Raw genomic sequence first — 26,102 nt, 5'->3', positions numbered from 1 at the left:
TCGGTAAACACAAAGTTTTGCTTTGGTTTCGTTTCCTTAGAACTGACAGCCCAGTTAAAGACCGACTGTCTTCCTCCTCATTCTGCATTGATCTCTCTTCTCTCTGCGAACAAGCACGTGAAGATGTCTCCTTTGAATTGTCTCGAAAAGTCAGTTTGAAGACCTGCGCATTTAATGAATCATTCAACGGCAGACTGCGGACAGGTTTCCGGAATGGTAAGTGTGTGTTTACTGTATTATGTTTCATGCATGTGGGCAGTGTATTCTAAAAAATATTCTGACAGGCACAATGTAAATAATTCAAACTAATATTTGCTCAGTTTTATGATCTAGCTGCGCATATGTAAACCAGCTCGATTGTGTGCGACATGCAGGTTTTAGGTTTGTGTGATTTTGAGAATGTAACTTCATGTTTTCTACTCTTGACATTTCATTGATTTCTATTACACCCATATTATATGAATAATAAAACATCATATGAGTCACATAAAATCAATTGTTAAATTATATTCTGATAGTTCCGTTTGTTTAAGTATCTTGGAATTGTGTATTGCGCAGACAGTTACATTTGCAGCTTCTTCCTGGTTTTATTTGAACCACCATTGGCAGCTAGCTAGGGTGCATCTCATTGCACCATTTGACATTAGACAGATATCATAGAGGAAACAGATTAGTCAGGGAATTAAAATGCAGTGTGGGGATCAGTTGACGGGAAACAGTTGTTCATAACTGTAGTGAACATGCATTCATCAACACTTACATGTATTCAATTCAATCTGATACCTCATGGACAACAGGGCCATTTTCTGTATATTTTCAGTTGCCTCTTCTGTAGGTGCAGGAGTTACAAAAACACACTAGACCAGGGGTCTTCAACGTTTTTCAGGCCAAGGACCCCCAAATGTGAATTATATTATAACACTAGCCCAGGGGTCGGCAATCTTTACTATCTAAAGAGCCATTTTGCACCTCTTCCACCAAATAAGATTTGTCTGGAGTCGCAAAACATATTTGATAACACAGCTTATAGATTTAATATATAGTTATGCTACATTTGTTGCATTTATGAAATTACAGAATGACAATAAAAGAAACTGTTGGTATGTTTACCTGTTTTAACAAAGGAAAACACCAAACTCTTTTGAAGAGAAGGAACAAATACAGTGGCCTACTGTTTAGGCCTACTTTGAAATAAATTAAACACAGAACTATGCAGTCCTATTTGAGTCCTCCCCATATTTGTTGAATAAAATAAATATAAATATAATATAAAAATGCACAAAACAATAAAAAACACAATATAAAAATGAAATGAATAAAAAAGTAGCCCACTTTGAAATAAAAAAACGTATAGATGCAGCCTAATATCTTAAAAAGAGTAAACATAAAAAAATAGACCAGTTTGTATTTAATTATGTCCGTTTCAGTGTGTTTTCATCCAAATGGAGATGGTGATCATTTCTTTGGCTCACAAATGTCCCACAAAATGTCTTTCAACATAACATTTTCTGTTGTTTGCTAATTTCTCACCACATATCAAGCACACAGGTAAGCCAGCATTGTTGATAGGGAAAGCAAATGTATCTGTCCACGCAGAATTAAACAATTTTCCTCCGAAACTTATTTTCTTTTGGTTTTATCCATGGTTAGTGAAGAAGAATCTTGTTTTTGAAGAATCTTTATTAATCACTCAAAAATGTGAGAGATATTCCTGAAATTAGATACAGATAACTGTCCATGACGTAACATTTCCACATCCCCCTTGCTTTTTAAGTAAAAAGCAAAAGTCATCAGACCCACTTTCCCGTTTCGGGTTCATAGTTGCGCTTAGGGAATGGTAGGGGGAGATTGCCTCTGGGACTGGCGCCAGAAGCGCAGGTGTCAGTCCGGGCGAACACTTGGACATGGTAGGCGGGGTTGCAAGTCGATGTGGCGACAATTCACGTGTTGGCGAGGTCATGGGTGGCAGGTGGCTTGACGGTCGTGGGGAAGCTGAGGCGGTCGACAGTGGCGTCGTCGGTGGCAGTGGCGCCGAGGATTTGGCAGCAGGTAACTGGGACGGTGGGGTGTAGATCGTGCTTGGAGGCGGGAAAGATGGAGTGTTCGATGAGGGCTGGGTTTCGAGGAGAGACTGGCCAATGACAGTCGAGGCAGGAGGGTATCGCTGGAGGAAGCGCCGATTACGGAGAGTTAGGTGTCCGGACCCGCTGACCTTTACCAAGTACTGGTTATCGTCCCTCTTTTCCACTATTGCCCCTGATTTGTCCCATTTGGTTGGGTGCTGCCCCATCTGATTTTGGATGAAGACCCGGTCGTCATGAGAGAGTGGAGGGAGTGGACGAGCATGCTCATTTAATGACTCCGAAGTGCGGATGAACATGGTGCGCAAGGCATCTTCTTTTGTCGACCAAGCTTCGCGCCAGATCAGGTGGATTGATGGATTGTCAAACTTAGGGATGCGGCTCATGAAAGCAAACGCATTACGCAGGGGCTTGCCAAACAGAACTTCCGCTGGAGATATGTTGCAATCCGGGTCTGGAGTGTTGCGGAGTTGGAGCATTGCGCGGAGCAGGTTGTCATTGTCGAGAGACCCTGTTGGGCCAATGTTGGACATCAGAAGTCGTTTGGCTGTCTTAACTGCGACTTCGGCGCACCCGTTAGACTGTGGAAAGTATGCAGAGGTTATCCGGCGGCGGACACCCCAGCGAGAAAGGAAGTCTGTAGTCACCGAGGCGGTGAACTCGGGGCCACCATCACTAGATAGTTCCTCGGGTACGCCGAATGTGAGAGGATGCGAAGGCATGCGATAAGACCAGCTGCGCCTGCTTGGGTCGTGCCGAACGGGGTTCTGAAAATCTCAACCCAGTCTGACAGACGATCCCCTGCAACCAGATAATGTTGGATGCCATAGTCGAAGAAGTCTGCGAACACTGACTCAAAGGGGGTGGATGGCACTTCAGAGGGAATGGATGGTGTGGCAGCCTGGGATGGCGCGATCTTCTTGCATCTCGCTGCATGTTTTGCGGGTCACGTGAATGTCTTCAGTTATCCCAGGCCAGAACGCGGTTGAACAGGCACGTGACTCCATAGCGGAAGTACCCTGGTGGGCGGCATGAAGTGTCTGGAGAACCTCATGACGGAGAGAGGGCGGGATGACGACACGGTCCTGGTACATTATGACACCATCAGAGACGTACAGCGACTTGTGGTGACTCCAGAAGGCGGCAACACCATCAGTGATACTGCGGCGGTCGGCGGGGAAACCAGCTTCAATCAAGTCCATCAGACGGTGCATGTTGGGATCAGTGGAGGTCTCATTGGCGAAGCAATCCCAGGACAATGCAGTGAACTCTTTGGCCTCTCAACGGATGGCCGCCGCTATGGCACGCTCCTCACCCTCCATAGTCGAGTGTATGTTGGCGCAGGAAGCTGGGTGACGAGATGTTGCATCTGCTGCAAGGTTCGTCTTCCCGGGAAGGTAGTTTATCTCGAAACGCCAGAGGAGAGTCTGTTGCTTTAAGCGAAACAGGCGGGTGTTGGTGATTTCGTCAAGGGTTCGGTCGTCCAGTATCTTGACTAATGGCTTATGATCAGTAACCACAAGCAAGTCGTCGCACCCTTGGGTGAAGTACTTGGTTTGCTCGCTACGGCCAAGGCTTCGCCTTCAACTACCGTCGCTCAGCGGAGGAGAGGAATCTTGAGCTGGCCAAGGTGATTCGCCACCCATCGGTGCAGCAGTCTGGTAGTTTAGAGTTACAAGAGCAGTGCTTTTGGGACAGGAAGTAGCCGGTGCCTTGTTGGGACCAATCTGGGCAGGTCCGCTTGGAGACGTCAAAGATTTCCACACCCAGACGTATACCCAGGTGTTGGGTAGCTGGGCATAGTTGGAGACCTGATTGACCAGCCCGAACCAGCTGCGTATGTCAGTGGTAGAAGAGGCTGCAAATGTGCCCCCGTCCAGCTGCAGCGAGGAGAAAATCGGCAAGTGTCAGATTGGACACACCACAATTCCATCTTGAGGCGCGCAGCTGTAATTTTGGAAAGCCACCTGACTTCTGTGTGGTAGAGCAGGCCCTGGTACTCAGATCCCAGTTTGTTGCAGAGAGTGGCGAACAGCCTGTTGAGTGGACGTGATTTTATGTAGTTGACAATTTTTATCGCAGTCTCAAGAACACTTTTGAGCTCTGGGTCGAGCGATTTACTCGCAAGAGCTTCTCTGTGGATAATACAGTGCGTAAAGTTTACGTGGGGCGCCACTTGTAAGACTCTTGCTTTTAGTCCTTTCTTTTCCCCCAGCATTGCTGCAGGACCGTATGTACACACACAGATGAACTCATCTCAAGACAGTCCCTCTTCTTTTAGTTTGTTGTCAAGTTTTGTGAAAATTTCCTTTCCTGTTCACTTAACCTCCAGCGGGGTGCAAAACAGCATGTCCTCGTTAAGTTTTCCCTCAAAACTGTATCTGACGAAAACAAGCAGCTGGGCAGAGTTTGATACATCTGTGGATTCATCTAACTGCAAAGCATATTTCCCTTTCTTCACTCTGTCAATCAGCTGACACTTTATGTACTGGGCCACGTCTGTGATGCGGCAGGATATGGTACCGTCAGACAGCGGCACTGCTTCTAGCTCCCGCGTCTGTTTATCCCCATGCATTGTCAGACTCATAGCAGGTTTTATTAGGGTTTCCCCGATTGTGTATGGCTTTTTTGCCTGTGAAATTAAATATGCCGCCTCATATGATGCCTTTTGAGCCAGAAGTCGATGGCCTTTCTGACGGCGGTTCTCCGCTGGCCTCTCTGCCTTGTCTACGTGTGCACACTTACATGTCTGTGTCTGTGATGTTTACTGTGGCGCTATAAAGTGACCTGTCACCTGCAAATGACACTGTCTTAATTTGTCATAATCACCTCAGGGGTCACATCAAAAGGATTCTGAAAATCATCTCCCCATCAGACCCCCACTTTGGGAACCCCTGCACTAGAGCCATAGGTCTTCAACAGGGGGTCCGCGGAGGTACTGCAGGGGGGTCGCAAATTTATTATTATTATTATTATTATTATTATTATTATTATTATTATTATTATTATTATTATTATTATTTTTGCACATTCACCTCCCCTAAGTGTTCCATTTATGTAGCCAATGTGATTGTGAGAAGATGGCATTGTTCTGAATGCAATTATTATTTTTGGAATTTCAAATTTAATTCAAATGCGTTCGTAATTACTTAAATATAGGTGCAGCTATGATTTAGCTATGCTTTATAAAGTGTTTAAACCTGCTCTTAAAGCACTGGACAAAAAAAACAAACTCATGCCACTTTTCCAATATTATCAAAATATATAACTGAAATAGGGTTAAAGTGTTTTTGTTTATGACCAAGGTTTGTTTACTTTATAATATACCGAATGGCTTATCTTCCCTCTTAACAATATATTATAACAGCTCATGGTGAATAGACAAAGAAGATCATCAGTAGGGGGAGACAACATTCTCTCATCTGCTCTTTCAGTTACAGCAACAAAACAGTGGAATGCCAAATATTAAAGAGTGTATTCATTTGAGGTAATCTTGTGGAGCTTTGCAGCGCCGAACATGTTGGAGCACATTTTACTATTACAACAGTCCGTGGGTTTGAAAATATATATTTCACAAGAACACGAGTTCTGACAAGAACACAAGTTCTGACAAGAACGTCGATTGAGAAGAAAGTCTGAAGGCATCTAGTGCATGGTCTGAGGATGGCAGGTCAGAGGAGTTAGAGGAGACCACGTGGCTTGGAGGAAGTAAGCAGAGGCTGGAGACAGGGACAGAGAGACAGTTTAATAAACAGTCCTCATGACAGGACCGATACTTATATGTTTTAAGGTCTGGGGTTTTTTACACTAAGCCTCCTGTCAGCACAAGAAAGGATTTGGGCCTTTTCTGAAACCCAGGTGATGCACCACGTAGTCAGCTCGCTCAGGTCCTCTACTCGTGTCAACTGCCCTGCACGAAGCAGAAAGCTCTGCCAGTAAGCCAGCACGATCAGTACCTAGGCTCTGAACTAGCACACTATAATAGAGCCGTTACTAATGTCCTTGTTATGCTCAGACATTTGTTTAAAGATGACATTTTCTGTTATACATTAAGTGCTTCATGTACAGTGTCTAGTCTTCGATTGTGAATTGCTCTTTTTTAAATTATTTTTCTAGGACTTGTGATCTACGTCTGTGAAGAAGAAACCGATGCTGTCATGGCAGATCAAGGTGAAATAAAGGTATATATCAGTGGAAACAATCAACATTTTAAAGAAAGATGCTCTTAAAACCATAACCCTACAATAAGAGAGGTTTAACATTCGATTCACATGCATTTAAAGATAAAATGATCAATTAAGCCATTTTGCATTATTACACCTAATGTATTGTACTTGTGTATTGTAGAGTCAGGAGGAGGATCTGCCACCTGACATCAAGGAGTGGAGTAAAGATCAAGTGAAAGAATGGGCTCTGAAGTTGGATGATGTGGATGACACAGTTGCAGAAAAACTGTTTCAGCAGGACATTAATGGACCGAGTCTTTTGCTTTTAGATACAGAAGACTTAAAAAAAATCGGTGTGACTTTTGGACCAGCAAAACTTGTCATTCATGCCAGAGATGAGGTAGGGACATCAAAGAAACAGGGGCCAACAAGCTCTACAAATCAGCCTGGAAGACCATGCAAGCCTTATCCATTTTGTAGGCAGCATGAGACACATAGATACATAGAGAGCAACATTCTTGATGTTCCAGAATCAGGTGCCTCAGACTTAATTGAACCCTGCCACGAGTATAAAGGTTTCGTCAATACAACATATGAAACTAAAATGATCAAGTTCACTTCTGAGGTTATTCGCTTTGCAGGTGCCTGCATGAATAGCCGCACCAATGGCACCATACATTTTGGAGTAGGAGATAAGCCAAACTTCGAACATGGTCAAGTGTTGGGAGTGGTTGTTCAGGACAAAGAGGCTTATTTAAACGGCCTAAAATCTGCCATTGATGATAATTTTGAACATAAACACAAACAGACTGCTCAAAATTGCATCAAACCTCCTCGATTCGTTGAGGTTCTCAATAAGAATATGACATCATCTGACAAATGGGTGATAGAGGTGGACATAGTTCCTGACTATACGATGTGTGGAGAAAGCATCTTCCACACTTTCAACATGGACACAAAAAAAGCCAAGAAAAAAGTAAAACGTCAAGAAACACATGAAATTGTAACAAAACAATTCTTTGTCAGAGATGGCGGTAGCAGCAGGAATCTCCTCACACCAATCTCATCCACCAAAGTGATGGAAGAGTTCAAACAATTTGTTGACGGTATGGCACAGCAATCACAGCGCCGAAAACAAGCTGAAGAGGAGCACCTCATTGTGATCAAAAGCAGTACTCAAGGCTCCAGATTAAGTGAGATGATAACCGGTGGAACTCTTTCTTTAGATAAGTCACACTATGACCATTATGTGATAGTAACTAACAAATCACATCCAATCCAGTTTGAATCACTAGGATTTCTTGTAGAACTCAATCCAACAGCTGTTTTGGACTTCGATCCAGAATCATCTAAACATGGATTACAGTGTCACTTCGATCAGCAGAGTACAGTAAGTGTCCATTTACCAGCACAGTATAAAATCACAGAAGGAGTTGAGGACATTGCAAACAAGTTGAAATTAACTCGAAACACCAGCTGGGTATTCTGCAATGGAGGTATTGAGAATGAGACACCCTCAGACATAGATGAGTGGTTGATGGACAAGGGAGCTTCCATTCGAGATGTGATTTCTTTCTTGTGTCGGAAAGATGTGCTTCCAAACAAGAGATTCATTGTCATTTTCTTACTTTTGTCGATAGTAAGTGAGAAGATGGACCCTCTTGTTGAGACTTTCAGTACATTCTGGCAGGAGCTCAGGGGCACAGGGCAAATCCTTTGTATATGCGACAATGAAAAAGCATTTACGTCCTGGAAGGACCTAATTGATGCTCGGTGCAGAATCAACATCTCTCGTAGATGCATATATGAACTCAGCTTTGCTGAAGTCAATGGCACTATCCTCAGTCTTTTGTCAAAAAACCGTAGATCCAGCCGTTTCCTACCCTGTCATGGGAAAAGCAAAGTGGTTCTTGAAAAGAAAGTGGAGCGTAGTCTGAATACCTTAGAGGTCTTGTGCGTAAACCAATGTGTTGGAGGAAACGAGGATGAAATTGTCTTAGAGGAAAACTTCTACAAAGGTGGAAAAGTTTCATGGTGGAATTTCTATTTCTCAGACCAGCCTGGATCCACACCTTTTATCAAACGAGACAAGTTTGACTACATCGTGAACACAGTCATACCGGATTTGTGCTCCCTGAGAAATGCCTGCGTGGTGTTCAACCTCATGCATGTGCCTGGATGTGGTGGGACAACTTTGGCTATGCATACTTTATGGGCTCTCCGGGACAAATTCCGTTGCGCTGTCCTCATGGACAGCAATGCTGAGTTTGCTGAAGTCGCTGATCAAGTGGTCAAACTTTTAATGTATGACCATCAGGAGAAATTACCACGGGTCCCTGTTCTGCTGATGATAGATGACTTTGATGATAAGGAAAAAGTATTAGACTTGCAGCAGCACATAGAAAAAGAATGTGCCAAGAAAAACTTTCAGTCTAAGTCGGCACAGGTAATTCTTCTGAACTGTATGAGGTCAGAGTCCTCTGAACAGAGTGAACAAACCGAGGAGATGGTGTTCATTGGAAATAATCTCTCTGAGACGGAGCAGATACTGTTTGCGGAAAAACTTGTCGAAATAGAGAAAACACACAAGAATGCAGACACGTTCTATGGGTTCATGATCATGAAGAAGAACTTTAAGCCAGAGTATGTTCAAGGTGTGGCACGCAACACCCTGAAGAGCTTCAACATAAATCAGAAACATGCACAACTCCTGGCTGTTTTAGTTCTGTTGAAGGTATACTGCAACAATTCCTCTCTCTCTGTCTCCCTTTGTGAGGAATTTCTTGATCTTCAACCAAAACCAGTTTGTGGAAACATCAAAGTTGAAGAAGGATTTGAAAACCTTTCCAATTTAATTGCCACCTGCTTAGTTGAGGGTAAGGTAGTATATAAAGCAGTGACAATGATCCATTCAAGTATTGCAAAGCACTGTTTGAAGGAACTCACAACAACACACAATGTGAGCAAAGCTAACATTACCGACCTTCTGCTGAACACAGACATGCTCTATGAGAGCACACAAGGCAAAGACAAACTCCTGCAAGATGTTCACTACATTTTGGTGAAGAGACATCATTCAATGGAGGAATCTCAGTTCTCTCCACTTATTCAAGATATTGCAAGTGAAACCCCAGGAGTGGAAGAGATGGTGTTAAAAAATGCGTCAAAAAGATTTCAGAAAGATGCAGTTGTCGCCCAGTTACTAGCCAGGTACTATTACCTAAAAAAGAAGGATTTCTTAGAGGCACAAGATTGGGCACGTAGAGCAAGAGACCTTTCCAAGGAGAGCTCATATTTTGCAGACACATCAGCACAAGTTATCAAGCATGGGCTGAAGAATGCCATTACAAACTACAAGGAAGAAACGATTAGTCCTGACAAATTGGACACATTTCTCACAATGGCTGATTCAGCAATATATGCATTCAGGGATACACAGAGGCTTGCAAAGAAGGAGTCATTTCAACGATTACAAAACAAGAAAGACAACTGCCCTTTCAATACAGCAGGGTGCCTGGGAGAAATTCAGGTTGGTGTACTTGTCATTGAAGTGCTGGCAAAGACCCCCATATTTTCTTCTGACAATGTCCGACATGACATAATGAGTGGGGTTCTCTCTGGACAGGTGAAACTTCAGGATGTAGAGAGAAATGATAAACGGCACACCAAACACACACACTTCTACAGAACTCTCAGACGGTTTGAGGAAGTACTTTACAACCTCAGATATAGGATGAAGGTGAACTTTGACTTCCTTGACAATTTCTATGTGAACTTGGGCTCCAGATTTGGAGTGAAAGACAGTCGAGAGCAAGTCGCCCAAAAGGAGCTTTTCAGATGTTTCAAAGTGTATGCAGATCTTTTCTGCAAGACAGATTCTGCAGCTCTTTTGAAGGGTAAAACAATGCAAAACATGCTCAAACTACACGAGGCAAGACAATACCTGGAGAAGCAAAAAGCTGACAGCTACTCTGGGATTCTGAAGTTTCTCTCAAATGACATCTTACTTGAAACAAAAAAGAAGATTGTCAAACAGTATGCCTTTGTCTGTGCGCCTGCACATAGGCCAACTGTGAAGGAAAGAATCAACTTCATCTATGTCAATGTTGTGATGAGTTGTATCAAACTGGCATCACAAGACATTCTGTCATACCAGCAAATAATTGATCTCCTTCACCAAGTTCTGTGTGAGCAAATACCAATAAGTGAGAATTTGTCACTGCACTTCATTGCAGTTGTGCTGTTGTGGCCACAGCAGAACTCTCAGGAGAATATTCTACCAAGAACACTGAGGATGTACATCTCACAGATGAAGATCTCCTATCACACAGAGATGAAGGAAGTGTACAATGGAAAGAGCCCCGTTGTCCATTTCTTCCTGGGAAAGAAGCAGGGCTATGAAAGACTGGTACACTTGGGGGAAATCACAAGCTGTATCACGGCTGGGCAGGGAGACTTTGCTTTCATGTGCAAAAATGGCAAAATATGGAAAGAGAAGAAGGTGGAGGAGTGCCTTTGCAGGGCCACTGGCAAGGTAATGGACAACTTGATACTGGCAGATACTTGTATCCCAGATCAGAAGTCGTTTGAAGTCATTCCAATGTTTAAAAGTAATCTCTGTGGTTATGCCGAGGGGTCAAAAGTTTCATTCTTTATCGGTTTCTCCATGAAAGGCCCTGTTGCACTCGACATTAACCAACTTTGAAAGCATCCTGCTCCAACATACTGTAGCGTTGTAGCATACACACTTGTATAAAAGTGAGATGCAAAAATATTGAATGTATTGCTATGTTACATTTCTGTGTGTATCCCTGGCTCTGTAATTACATTATTGATACCGTTGTTTTGTAAAGGAAACATTTGTCAAACCTCTTGAGAATGTCTTATGCTAAAATGTGTACTGTAGCTCACAAGTCATTGTAAATCTAAATGTTTTTTTATTATTGAAATGATCTGAAACCTGAAAAGGAATTCAACCATCACCTTTTGTCATATTCTTCATTAACTGAATACATGTGTTGTATAGTATAATTTAACAATAGTGTTCCATGAAATGAAATATTGTGCATCATAGTTTATTACAATAGATGTACTTTTTAAATGCTGTACTTGAACAACTGTGTAAGAATTTGCAATGTTTTGCAACATTAACAAAACGCAAGTTATGTATATATTTATAATAGCTTACCCTGCAACACAACTGCAATAAGCACTTATGATCTGATCTGATGATATCTTGGATTCTGCGTGTTCCATTTTTGTCTCAAACATTTTCCTTTAAATTACCTTTAAACAATGTTTTACTTACATAAAAATGTCTCTCTTGTATTTTACCAAGACATCTATCATTGAATATGGAAATATTTAATTTTTGGTTTCGTGTGTTCAGAAATGTATTCATGAGTTGATCTGATATTTGAAATACAATAGTTTTTACCTTTCTTTATTATGTGTTACATTACTTTTGTGATTTTGTTTAATTAACTTTTTTTTTTTGCCATTCTATGAAAAACAATGATGAACATTGATTTTTGCAATACTTCTCTAATAAAGATGTCCTGTAACATTACCATGTAATAAGTTATTTACATTTTACTGAACCATATGCACAAAAGCTGTTGCTCTCTAGTCAAACACGAAAACTCGGTATCCCAAGAGCAATGTAGAGCTTTGTACTAAGCTATTTAATTTTGTTTCCATGCCTTAGTTATTAAAATAACATAAAGAAGACAAACATGGTCTAGAGCAGAATTACTTTTTCAGATACCTCCAAGTACGACATTATTTCAACCAGAATTCAGACCTACAAACAAATCAACAGCAGAATCTGAGTTTATACAATCTTGAAATCAGCCTTTGATTTAATGCCACATACTGTATCTACCACAATCTCCAGATTGCACAATGCTCTCTTTTATGCTAAACATGAAAACACCTTTGAGGAGGCTTAGGGGGGATGTTGCAGTTTTAAATGATTCTCAACTAACTATAATATTAGAAATATAAGCTCCCTTGGTTTTAATGTATTTAGGTATGTTTTTATTAGGATGTGGGATGGGCATAATAAGAAAGTAAAACACAAAAATAGCTGACAGATTGAGGTAGAAGTACACATAGGTATGTAGGTTGTATACATGTGGGTATGCAGGTGCATATACATGTGTTAACCTGTATATGAGGAAAGGTACACATGGATATATACTCCTGGAAGTGAAGATGGAAGTTTTATGTAAAATATTGAAATCCTTTTGTACACTGTGATATTGCCTTTTGCACATAAACATATGAAAATGTATAATAATAACAAGATAAAGATACACACATTGAATATGTATTTATAATAAGTACTTCATCGTGTCAAGCATTATATTCTCCAGTTCAGGACGTTGTTGCTTGTATCACACACGAGAGGGCGCCACACTCTCACAATGATTAGACCCTGTGTTGTGTGTTGCAGTCTGTGGTTGTTCATAATACAACTTGAGAGATACAATAGTTGTCCAAGACCAAGACACACAGCGAGAGAAGCTGGTTACATTTCAGAACAAAAACTACTTTGTGCCATGCCACTAATCATATGAAAAGAATCCCTCCATTAAACGTGAACACAATATAAAAACAGAATTATCTTGCAACTTATTTGAACATATGGCACATGGCCATAATATAGTGTGTCACAGTTTGATGTCAATGTCAGGACTCCGTAGTTTTCTCTGGTCCTCTGCCAAATCTTTTGAATGATGACATGTTTAGCCGCATGTCATCATTCCGTCGCTGGCTCTCACGGTGGTGTCCAGATAATGATGTGGGCTTCGTAGACAATTGGCGGACTTTCTGGGGAAGACCTGGTCTGATTAGGAGTGACGGCATCCATCCTACTTTGGCTGGAGCAGATCTCATATCCAATAATATTACACAGTCTATTAGTGGATCTAATCCATGACAACCCAGAGTTGAGACCAGGACAAAGAGTTGCAGTCTTACACACTTCTCTGTGCTTCTTTCCGGGCAGTCACCCACTCAAATCCCCATAGTGACTGTGTCTGCCCCACGACCACTGAAACTAATCAAGTCTATGGTTAACAGAAGAGGAGTTATACATGAAAACCTAATTAAAATAAACACCACCGCTGCAAAAGTGCAACTAAATCGAAAAATTAAATGTGGGCTCTTAAACATCAGATCTTTATCAACGAAAGCTGGATTGGTAAATGATTTAATATCAGATAATAAGATTTATTTTGTCTCACTGAAACCTGGCTGAGACATGAAGAATATGTCAGTCTAAATGAATCTACTCCACCTGGTCATATAAATACTCACATTCCTCGAGGTACTGGCCGAGGAGGTGGAGTTGCGGCCATATTTGACTCAAACCTCTTGATCAATCCTAAGCCTAAACTAAACTATAATATCTTTTGAAAGCCTTGTTCTTACGCTCTCAAACCCAACATGGAAAACAATAAAGCCAGTTTTATTTGTTACTGTGTACCGCCCTCCTGGTCCGTATTCTGAATTTCTATCTGAATTTCTATCTGAATTCTCAGAATTTTTATCAAATTTAGTCCTTAAAACAGATAAAGTAATTATTGTAGGTGACTTTAATATTCATGTGGATGTTGATAGTGACAGCCTTAATAATGCATTTATCTCAATATTAGATTCAATTGGGTTCAGTCAAAATGTACATGAACCAACTCACTGTTTAAACCACACTCTGGACCTTGTTCTGGGATATGGTGCTGAAATTGAAAGTTTATTAGTGTGTCCACATAATCCTCTTTTATCAGACCATTTTTTAATAACTTTTGAAGTCCTGTTACTGGACTACAAGCCAGTAGGCAAAATATCCTACGCTCGATGTTTATCTGAAAGTGCTGTGACTAAATTTAAGGAAGTGATTCCATCAGCACTTAATTCAATACCAGAACTCAATATCAATATAACAGAGGACTCCAATGCTAACTTTAGTCCCTCACAAATTAATCATCTTGTTGATAGCGCTGCAGCCTCACTGCGAATAACACTCGACTCTGTCGCTCCTCTAAAGAAGATCATAAAACAGAAAAAGAAAGCTCCATGGCTTAATTTACAAATCCGCAAACTAAAACAAAAGTCGAGAAATCTTGAAAGTAAATGGCGTTCCACTAAATTGGAAGAATCTTGTTTAGTCTGGTTAGATCATCTTAAAACGTATAAGAAGGCTCTCCGTAATGCCAGAGCAGCTTATTACTCTTCCTTAATAGAAGAAAATAAGAACAACCCCAGGTTTCTTTTCAGCACTGTAGCCAGGCTGACAGAGAGCCACAGCTCTACAGAGCCTTCTATTCCTATATCTCTCAGTAGTGACGACTTCATGAGCTTCTTTAACCATAAAATTATAATTATTAGAGACAAAATTAATCTCCTCCTGACCTCAATTGGTAATGACTTAACTTCAACTGTTGGAATTTTAAAAACATCTGTAACTCCTGAAATATATCTAGACTGTTTTACTCCAATCAACCATAACCAACTAACTTCAACAATCTCATCGTCTAAGCCATCAACCTGTCTTTTAGACCCGATTCCAACTAAACTGTTTAAAGAAGTTTTACCCTTAATTAACACTTCGTTATTAAATATGATCAACCTGTCTCTATTATCTGGCTACGTACCAAAATCCTTTAAAGTAGCTGTAATAAAACCATTTCTTAAAAAGCCTAGTCTTGATCCAGAGGTTTTAGCCAACTATAGGCCGATATGTAACCTTCCCTTTCTCGCTAACATCCTTGAGAAAGCAGTCGCAAAACAGTTGTGTGACTTTTTACATAATAATAGTTTATTTGAGGTTTTTCAATCTGGATTTAGAGTTCATCATAGCACACAGACGGCACTGGTGAAAGTTACCAATGACCTTCTATTGGCATCAGACAAAGGACTTGTCTCTGTTCTTGTCTTGTTAGACCTCAGTGCTGCTTTCGACACTGTTGATCATGACATTCTACTGCAGAGACTGGAACATTGTGTTGGCATAAAAGGAACCGCACTAAGCTGGTTCAAGTCCTATTTATCTGAGCGATCTCAATTTGTACTTGTTAACGATAAATCCTCCATGACAGCCAAAGTCAGTCTTGGAGTTCCGCAGGGTTCTGTACTTGGACCGATTCTATTCACCTTATATATGCTTCCTTTGGGCAATATTATAAGGAACCACTCTATAAACTTTCATTGTTATGCGGATGATACCCAATTATATCTATCAATTAAACCAGATGAAACCAATCAATTGGCTAAACTTCAAGCATACCTTAAGGACATAAAAACTTGGATGTCTAGCAACTTTTTGATGTTAAACACAGACAAAACTGAAGTTATTATACTTGGCCCTAAACGCCTCCGAAACGCATTTTCTAATGACATAGAAGCTCTGGATGGCATTAACTTGGCCTCCAGCACCACTGTAAGGAATCTTGGCGTCATCTTTGATCAAGATCTGTTGTTTAACTCCCACATAAAACAAATCTCAAGGACTGCCTTCTTTCATCTACGTAACATTGCAAAAATAAGACACATCCTGTCTCAAAATGATGCAGAAAAACTAGTCCATGCATTTGTTACTTCAAGGCTGGATTACTGCAACTCATTGTTATCAGGTTGTCCCAAAAAGTCGCTTAAGACTCTTCAGTTGATCCAAAATGCAGCGGCACGTGTATTGACTAGAACAAGGAAACGGGATCATATTACTCCTGTATTAGCTGCTCTGCACTGGCTCCCGGTAAAATACAGAATAGAATTCAAAATCCTTCTCCTGACTTACAAATCAATTAATAGTCAGGCTCCAGCATATCTTAAAGATCTCATAGTACCTTATAAACCAACTAGAGCATTGCGCTCCCAGACTGCAGGGTTACTTGTGGTTCCTAGAGTCTCTAAGAGTACAATGGGAGCCAGAGCCTTCAGCTATCAAGCTCCTCTCCAGTGGAACCAGCTTCCAGTTTGTGTTTGGGAGGCAGACACACTCTCCACATTTAAGAGTAGGCTAAAGACTTTCCTTTTTGATAAAGCTTATAGTTAGGGCTGGCTCAGGTTTGCCCTGGATCAGCCCCTAGTTATGCTGCTATAGGCTTAGACTGCCGGGGGACACCTCCCTGCTCTCTTCCTTCTCTTCCTCTCTCCTCCCCTCCCTCTCTCTTCTTCTCCCTCTCTATCTGTATGCATTTATGTAAATGTATGTTACTAACTCACCATCCGGGGTATCATCCCCGGAGTGTCTGTCTCTCATGTGGCAGGTTGCCACTGATAAAGTTTACGTCAGGATCATGAATCGTGACAGTGCCTGCTGACCTGGTCCTGCTGGACACCGGGAAGCCTTATTGACATTTTCCTGGATTCATCCATACTTTCTATTTCTTTTTTTTCCAACACAACATAATTTCTGTCAAATGTTGTATTTGTACTATGTTGTTTATCCTGTACACACAACATCTATTGCACGTCTGTCCGTCCTGGGAGAGGGATCCCTCCTCAGTTGCTCTCCCTGAGGTTTCTTCCATTTTTTCCCCTTTAATTTTGGGGTAGAAGATGTCGTAACCTGTACAGTCTGTAAAGCACACTGAGACAAATGTATAATTTGTGATATTGGGCTATACAAATACATTTGATTTGATTTGATTTGATTTAAACCAAAATATATAGGCCTAAGGCTGAGATGTGAAAAAGCAGATCACAGGGTGCTAATGCATTTGAGAATCTCCTCATTCAGGTTGCATAATAACAATAGACAGATGGTTATCAGTGAACTCGAGGGTGGAGGAGGATGGTGCGTCCCTGTGGCAGGTGATGGAGTCACAGGTTCACCAAACAGAAGAGCTCCCACCTCCCTGGATGATGGACAGTATGACTTGTGGTGTCAACAGGGCATTTTTCAGTTTCTCACTTAGCCATTTCTATTGCATGTAGACTTGCATACACAGATGCCATGTTACCATGTGGGTCATGTTGATTAGCGAGGTGTGGAGCCAGTTACTGAATATGTATGTTACTTTCTGGCCTTTCTGAGCGCAGGTTCTCAGACTCAGGAGACAGGCCTCGTCTGGGTCACGCCATGTCAAAGCAGCAGATGGCTCAACAAGTGACAAACATCTGTAAGAGATTGTATGTCTACATTTGAGGAGCTTATAGACACCAAAACATCGCAAGCATCTGGTCAGTTTCAATAGCTTTGTCATATTGAATGCCATGTTATACAGCATGGGGAACAAAGTTAAGGCAATGGAGATATGTTTACATCTGCAAACAAAAGAGTTTTCCAAGTATGTCCATGTTGTTTCCTTTGGTATGTCCTTAGTAAGCCTTAGTTTGTTGGTTGACAAAATGGCAACAACAAGCTCATTTGGACATTAGTATGCAGTGTTTCTGTCTCTCTGCCGTGTCAGTCAAGATGGATTGAATTAGATGTTAGCCGTAAGTCAGATGTGGCACTGCAACACATGTTGCACACAATGCACACAATCTTCTGAGGGTCATCTTTTGGGGGTCAAAGGTCATTCTGGTGATAAGTAGGTCCTTCCTATATCATATTGTAGTGAAGGGAGCTGTGGGTACCAAACATAGGCCATGTGTAGTTTCTGGAGAAGTCAGGGATACAGAAGGATGAAGGATGAGTGTACTGAAGTGTTACTGCATCTGTTCACATTTTGTGATTGGCTTTGGTCAGTGAACAGGGATTTGATGCCACCCACATAAAAGTAAAACCTGCACCTTTGGCATACGGGGTCAACAAGGTGAAACATCATCAGCTGTTTAACTCTGTCAGAGAACAGAGCTGCTACATCTTCATAATGAATGAATGAAGCATGTTACTGTGTCTCTTCAGAAGATGCATTTTCATAGTACAACATGTTGGAGAAGAAAGTTAAGAAATAAGGGAAAGGTTTGGGAATATAAAATCTAGTCACTTTGAAAATTACAATGAAAGTAAAAGAGAGGTTTTTTTTAATTGCATTTAGCATTTAGCATTGCACCCTCTAACTTAATCAATGCAGCAGAACCAGAGATATTGTGTTTTTTTCATGCATTCTTCTTCTTGTCCTAACCTGGGGGGCTGCATTACCCACAATGAAACTTTTGGTTCACTACCAATAATTGAAAGAATAAGACGGGTAATATATTATAATTTTTCTTAAAAGATTAAAAACAACAAATAACTTATCCTACGAACAGGTTTTATGTGTGTATCCAATAGAGCCATAGAGCTCCACTGTTGTACAGAAACTATTAAAAGCATCAATGAGCCACACTGTAACACTGGGTGACATGGTCCTTCATTACCATGAACACATTATTTTAAATTCATGGTGCTTTTGGTTCCATATATACTCAATAGCACACTAAGTGTGTATTAATCCGCCGCTAAAAATAGTCCCCAACAAATGCACCATTTCCCTCTGTTTGTGTAGCGTTTGCTAAAATCTACAGTTTGTCAATTCTGTCATTTTTGTGAGCTGAGTGCCACAGACAAGGCAAGGAAGTTGGAAAGTATTGAGAGACGCACTGACACATGGGTGGTTTTGGTATAGGATTTGCTAACAAAAACCAAAAGCCAGCATTATCCTTAGATGAAAGTATGGTCACATAGTCACAAATTATTTTTTACTGTGGCTGATTGTCATGTCAAGGTATTCATAATAAACGGCACTAATCCCATTAGTGTTGATGTTAAGATTTAAATATGTTACATTATCTGTTTGTGGCTTTTTGTCATCTTTAGAATAACCAGACAAACCAAACAGTGCTGTCTGCTAGTTATTATTTAAATGGTCAATGTACTTTTGGAAAGTGATTTGAATTTGAAGAATATTTTCACGTGTAGGCTGTATAAAATGTGGCGTGTGAGTGTTACTCCCCTGTAGAGAGCGTATCAGAGCTGTGTAACACTGAACTCAGCTCACAGTCAAGTCTGACTGAGCCCTTTGTTGCGGGAAAGAAATAAAAATTCTCTTCACTCTCTCTCTGTTTCTTTGGCAGCCTGATGAAGTTTTTATTTTTGATGAACTGAAAAGCATGTGTGTTCCTTCAGTGGTCATTGGGGATGAAAATGATCCTGATCATCTTGCGCAATTTTGCCATAAAGTGCAGCTGTCCACCCTACATTAACACATCTGTGAAAAGCTGAGCTGGCTGAAAATTGGAAGAAAAACTCACAGTCAGTTATGATATCAGAGATTGTTCCTTCACAAATGTTGTTCCCACTGTAATAATGCTTCCCATTCATGATACATTATTGCTGTTATCATGCGATGGATTTAGAGAATTGGTATAAACATTTCTATGACTTGTTGGTATAAATTAATTTCACTGTTACACTTGCTACTATGAATGTCAGCCAAGTCATCGCAGTCAAAGAGTTTAATATATAGATCTGTAGGACAGTTTCCCACAACCCCCTGAGCAGTGGTTCTCATCGAGCCTGAAATACATGACCCTGTTGACCCTCCTCCCAAAAGTCCACTACCACCCTACCCAACCTCCCAACTGTGTCTGCTAGCTTTGAATTATAACCTTTGCACACTGGCGGGAGCACAATGTGACGATTGTGATTGTATTTTAATTCTGATGGCGAAGTGAAAAAAGATAGCTTCCTCTGAGAATGGGCTAGATTTATGGGCCCTGTCCTGGCCGCCGGCCCCACATCCTCTCTGATCTGCTTTTACTCCGACGACCCTTCGACCCTCGGGGGTCATTAGAGAGCCCCCGAATGGTCCGGCTGGCCGCCAGCCCATCTCACACTGCTTGTTTTCCAATCAAATCACTATATTTAACGGGGACACAAGCCCAGGGCCAACTCCAAACAGACATCTGTTTGAAATTGTTCCTCGCAATTATTTCACACAGAAGTTCTCCCTCTGCACCCCCTTCCGCTCTCCTCGCCCCACTTTGGTCTTTTGTTTGTTGTTGTTTGTTTGCAGCAAAACCTCCCCCTCTGGATTGCTAATGGACAGAAATGAGAGGGTGAAGTGGGGGGTTTTGGAGTTGGGAAGTGTGGTGATGGCGAGGTTCTGGCTCCTGGAACCGCTGTGACAGAGGTACGCAGCCAGAGGAGAATAGGAAAACCAGAGTTTTTGGATTCAGCACAAAGCAGGTTTTTTACTCTGAACACAGGGAACAGCTTTTACACTCAGGGGCCCTGTACTGCTGCCAGCTCACATGACTTCTCCATCAAGACTGTCAGTCAGAGGCTTTCATACCCCAGTGACAGCCTGGATTTATAAACAAGGCTAATCTGATAGAGAAAATGCACTGTTGGTTAGCTTTCTTTTACCTTTTCAGTAAAGAGTAAATAAAAGGACTGCAAGCTCCAAGTTTTTTAAGTCACTGCAGGGAACTATGATGTCCGGTCAACTGACAGTTGAATTCCTGTTGGAATTACACAACATTTTCAGTAAAATCATGTGCTTACAAATATATTTTGTGTTGTGTGTGTATAACACTCATTGCATTATTATGCACTTAAAGGACTATCATCCTTATTAAGCCCCTGCCCATGTCCCCCTGGATAACTGGCTTAGGACCAAAAAGCCTCAGCCCACTTTGACCAAGATCTGCCTGTCACCCACTCGTGAGGCTGTTCTGCGTCTGTACAAGATGAGGCCACATTTAGTGTTAAAAAAAAGACTAAGAATCTACGGCCATGCTAGCAGCTTAGCAGGTAATATTTAAACCCTGTCTCCTACAAATGTCCATACAACTAAACTGAATTCTCAATTAGGACTATGTTTGAAGGAAAACATATTTTCTACCGGATGGATGTCTGCATAATTGGATTAGTATTTCTGATACTTCAAAAGCAAACGTACTGTGTTAACCACTGTTTTTTAAATGCGATTACATGCTAACATTCGCTAATTAGCAATTAACTAAAGTTATTTTTAGTCACCTGTTATGACCCGGCTCGGCAAGGGAAAAGGAGTAACATAAAACTAGATGGTCATGGTTTAAATAAGAAACATTTATTAATATAGCTGGACAATTGGCAAACAATTGCTTTTAGACAGACAAATGGAACAAAAGGAGGGCTCTTACACCAGAGCAATGAGGCGTCAAAGCCAAACAAACAGAACAATAAACCCCAACCTAAACAATTCTAAACAAAACTTGGGGTGAAAGCTGGATCAATATCAAATACAAACAAAAGTCATAAATAGCACTGAAGCACCTAGCGATTCCAGCACAATGGATACAGAGCACGTAATTTAACTGATGACATTAAGATACAACCAAATCTAGGATCCACACACACACACACACACGCACACACACACACACACACACACACACACACACACACACACACACACACACACACACACACACACACACACACACACATACAATGCATATGGCTGACAACACCAGTGACCAAATTGTAATTATTAAAACTTTTATTATTCTGCTATCACCTTCTTAAGCTGTTGTATTCCATTCTAACACTTTTTAACAAAAGAAAAGGCTTCTTTCTGCCTGGCAAGATGTGAAACGCCACATACGTGTTGACTTAAAGAGCAAAAAGAAGGTAGTGAAGCCAGGCTGGGAAAATGTTTCACTCTTGTTCCTCACCAAGCCATTGAATTGAATAGACCATCACAGTTCTGACATGGCTGTCTGATAAGTACAATAGTGTTACAACAGGGGTCATTGTGGCAATAAACATACAGTATACCATAGTTAAATACACAGTTTAAGAACTACATCACTTTGTTCATACATCAGATTAGTTTGTAGGACAATACATATAACTTATTAATATGACTTTAGTCCACATCTGAGACCCTCATGAGTGCAGAGAGTCCGCGGGAGACTGCTTCAGGGCCTAAATTGCCTGTGGGACCAACATGGTCACAGAATATAATGCTGGTTTCCTGGATATATAATGATTATAAATAAGTGCAGAATGATAATGATGGGTTTACTTTGAGTCGACAACTGAAGGCTTTTGGATTAGTGATACATACTCAGATCCCTGTTCTCTGGTGCACATCCAAGTCTGTTATTAGTGATGAATAGCTATGCAGCTGCATGATGGATATTTGAGCATTCAGCAGGAGTATCCTGCTGTCAGTCAAAATGATGCTTTTAGTCACCCCCACCCATGTAGCCAGAGATTAGATGTGTGATAATGCATTGTCACCTAAAATGGGCCGTTTTGACACTTTTGAGTGCTAAAAGCATGCAGGGATATCAGGGAGGACTTTAGCACTGTACCTGAGTTACACTAACAGCCAAGTAGTGAGTGGTGTTCCTCCAGTCACTTGGTAAGGGTGCAACTAAGAACAAAATACATGCATGGTGTTCATCTAGGAAGGATTGGATCCTACATTTAGTTTATTTGAATTAAAGAGGGAATTTTGTGGCTGAAGTTGAAAAACAGTGCTGTTTTGCATTATATGCATAATTATGCATGCATACCATATTAGCTGCTGCAAATTAATATGATTCCCGTTCATTTTCTAAATTTACTAACGTTAACACTATTCATTCCCAGGTGCTCAATACTTGATTCCCCAGATCCACATAGTTTGAATGACCTCGACAGCATCCAATCAAGTTGCATGAGAGAATCATGAAGTACTAACATTACGTTACTGAGCGGCAGTTGGAAAACGTGATACCAAAAATAATTTAATTTGATTATAAAAACTATGCAATGGTCAACAAAAAATAAAGTATGCAAATCGTGCAGGTCAAAAAAAAAAGCCATTACATTTGGTGAAGAACACCGTATGACTTGCATAGGACTCAAAACTCAAAACTTAACTTGGGACTTGCCTATCTTGATTTAGGACATGACTTAGGACATGAGTACAAAGATTTGAGACCTGCACACAATGACGTGGTCCCACTTCTGATTAGCAGATCCTTGAACCCTTGACTTGTAATCCATCATAGTGACTGCATGCATTCATATTTGTCAATGTTACATCACAGTCTGATCCCAAACATTACTTCACAATAAATCTTTATTTACTTCACTTCTTACATTACAGTGCCAGGGAGCATCACAGTTTGATGTTTGCATTCTTGGTAAAGTTTTGCCAGATACTCATTGAATCACAGGAAGTACACGTGAGATTTACTGATGGACTTTCCATAACCTGTGTGTGAAATTCACAGTTTTATGGGTCCAGATTTGTAACAGTGTAGGCTAAACATGTGGTCTTGTTTACATTGTTCATCATAATCAACTGTGACATGTTCAGGGGCACATAAGGCGCTGGACATTTCAAATGCTGTAAAAGTGTCAGTTCAGCTATATCTTTGACAGAAAGTAACATTTTCATCGAAAAGAACATTTTCATTTGCAGTGTAAAACCTAACAGAAGAAGAAGACTTTCAAAAGAGTGGGGCAGAAGGAAGGAACCAATGTGCTACAGTTACTGGCCTAAGATCACCCGTAGTTAAATGAATACTTTGCCCACAAAATGTTCATCTGTATGTCCGTTACTCTGTGTTACCTGTGTTTGTGATGAAAACTTTTTTCTGTCACGCTTCCACGGTGAACAAAGAACAAGTCTCTTTATCCAATAAACAGTACTACCACGGCACAGAATAAAGATATTGCTTTTCCTAAAGACAAATATTATGATTGAGAAATAATTATTTTAGAAATTTTGACTGTTCTGAAATTAATATTCTGTTTACCTCAGTGTAAGACATCTGATGTGTGGTTTCTGCCAGTGCCGTCGCTAACAAGTCTTGTTAGCCAATAATATAACAACGTTGGTATCACGTGGTATCACTGTGTCAGCGATTAAGACTCTTAGCAGTTGCAGTCATGGGCGCAATATATGTCCCCACCACTTATCTGATGACCTAAAATGGTCTCCACCTCTTTTGATATTAACTGCACATGATTTGTGCTCATAATGTAACTTATGATTTGGGTAACAGCCGTTCTTCTTCTTTTAATGTTGGCATTATACCTGTTGACCAAATCTGTGTGTGGCTACAGCCTGGGGTTCCTCTAGTTAACTCCACAATTCATTATTGTATACAACACGTAGACTATGTGTGTCCTCAGAGAGGACAAGACATGTTTCTGGGTCACACACATGAACTTGTGGGTGCATGTAATGATGTGTGAGGGGAAAGAAGACATGGAGCCATGTTGAGATGTGTTGATTTACAGCTGCTGTATCGAGTAAAAGTCCTTTACTTTACTTTCCATGTGTTTAAACGTTACAATTCTCTGATTGTACAGCTGTTTCTCTATTAAATGTATACTTACACTGCAAAACAAAGCTGCATTTATAGTGCATCATTTAATCTTATATCAATTAAATAGTTCTTCATCAAACATCTAATTTAACTGCATATAATAAATCATTAAACTGGCGAAAAGTAATAGCAGGGTATACATCTATGTCTTCTGTGACCACATTTTACAGAATACATTTTCAAAGATTTGAATGAATTCCTAAAATGTTACTTTCACATTGAGTTCACATGTCTAGTGAGAGATGCCAGTCACACCTCTGACCCTCCGTCGAGGACAGCAGGCTGAGTGTTAGGAAATTAATGGTAAATGATCAAGCTTTGGGTTAAATGAGTTTTGTGGAGCACTTACAGCCATCACAGCCTGTGTGGATGGTGTAGGTTTGTGGGAGCCCAATATTATATTCTTTCATGGGGACTACATTTTCTAGTATCTATTTAACTAATATTATAAGGTTGACACAAACATAACACCAAATGAATGTTATTGTTGTGTCTGCTGGATACATGGGCAACTGGTAACATGTTAACATGTTCACCATATCAATTTATATCAATGTGTCCCCCAAGTGGCCAGAATTTCATTATTGCAGATTTAAAAACAGATTACAAATATATACATATATATTTTTTTTAAAGGCTCAGTAATTTTTGCAGCTTAACACTGCAGTGTTTAACAAACATTACTGCTCAAACTGGAATAAATGATGTATTTGTTGGGGACTATTTTTAGTCGTGGATTAAAACACATTTGCTTGTGAGTATTTACAGCAGCAGGATGGCGTAATGTGGGATTGAGTCAAAATAAACGACAGTGTGTGTGTTCATGGTAATGCAGGAACATGTCACCCAGTGCAACAGTGGGAATCTTTGATTTGATCATTTATTTGGAACAGGGGTACAGTTTTTTAGGATATACAGCATAACTGTTTCCCACTTCACTGATGTGTTATACAATACTTGTTTTAGTATCAATTCATTGCTGGTTATGATATTTCCATGAGATTTGCTCACTAAAAGAAAAACATAGATTTTTTTGCCAGCCCTAACCACAAACACAAAAACACAATTCATTGACTAGGCCAGGGGTCGGCAACCTGCGGCTCAGGAGCCTCATCCGGCTCTTTAACCTCTCTGTAGTGACTCCCTGTAGCTTTGACAAAAGAAAAACATGGAACATGTATTTTTTGTTGCACAGTGGACAATCTCTCAAAAGGAACACCTCTTATCTTAGAGTTCGAGGTGATATTGTGACACTGAAATAAAATATCTTTTAAAATATTTCGTCAACTAAAAAATGCGTCCCTGCCTAACTCGTTATGCTAACCATGGATAAATCCAAAATAATAGAAATTTCAGAGGAGAATTGTTTAATTCTGCATGGACAGATACATTTGCTTTCCCTGTCAACAATGCTGGCTTACCTGTGTGCTTGATATGTGGCGAGAAATGTGCAAACAGAAAATGTAATGTTGAAAAACATTTTGTGGGACATTTGTGAGGCTGTTATTTAAAAGCCAAAGAAATGATCACTACCTCCATTTGGATGAAAACACACTGAAACGGACATGATTAAATACAAACTGGCCTATTTTGTTATGTT

General features: G+C 40.5%; 1 protein-coding gene across 1 annotated transcript; it reads left to right on the top strand.

The window, feature by feature from the left end:
- Positions 1-11,816, top strand: LOC115026786 (sterile alpha motif domain-containing protein 9-like). The gene is made up of 3 exons (XM_029459752.1): positions 1-216; positions 6,198-6,262; positions 6,435-11,816. The coding sequence occupies exons 2-3, from the start codon at positions 6,239-6,241 to the stop codon at positions 10,950-10,952; spliced, it is 4,542 nt and encodes a 1,513-aa protein (XP_029315612.1). The 5' UTR covers positions 1-216; positions 6,198-6,238; the 3' UTR covers positions 10,953-11,816.
- Positions 11,817-26,102: the final 14,286 nt, after the last annotated feature.

The sequence above is a fragment of the Cottoperca gobio genome, chromosome 21, assembly GCF_900634415.1.
Source record: "Cottoperca gobio chromosome 21, fCotGob3.1, whole genome shotgun sequence".
NCBI classification, from domain to species: domain Eukaryota; kingdom Metazoa; phylum Chordata; class Actinopteri; order Perciformes; family Bovichtidae; genus Cottoperca; species Cottoperca gobio.
This window is presented reverse-complemented; position numbering and strand designations above follow the sequence as displayed.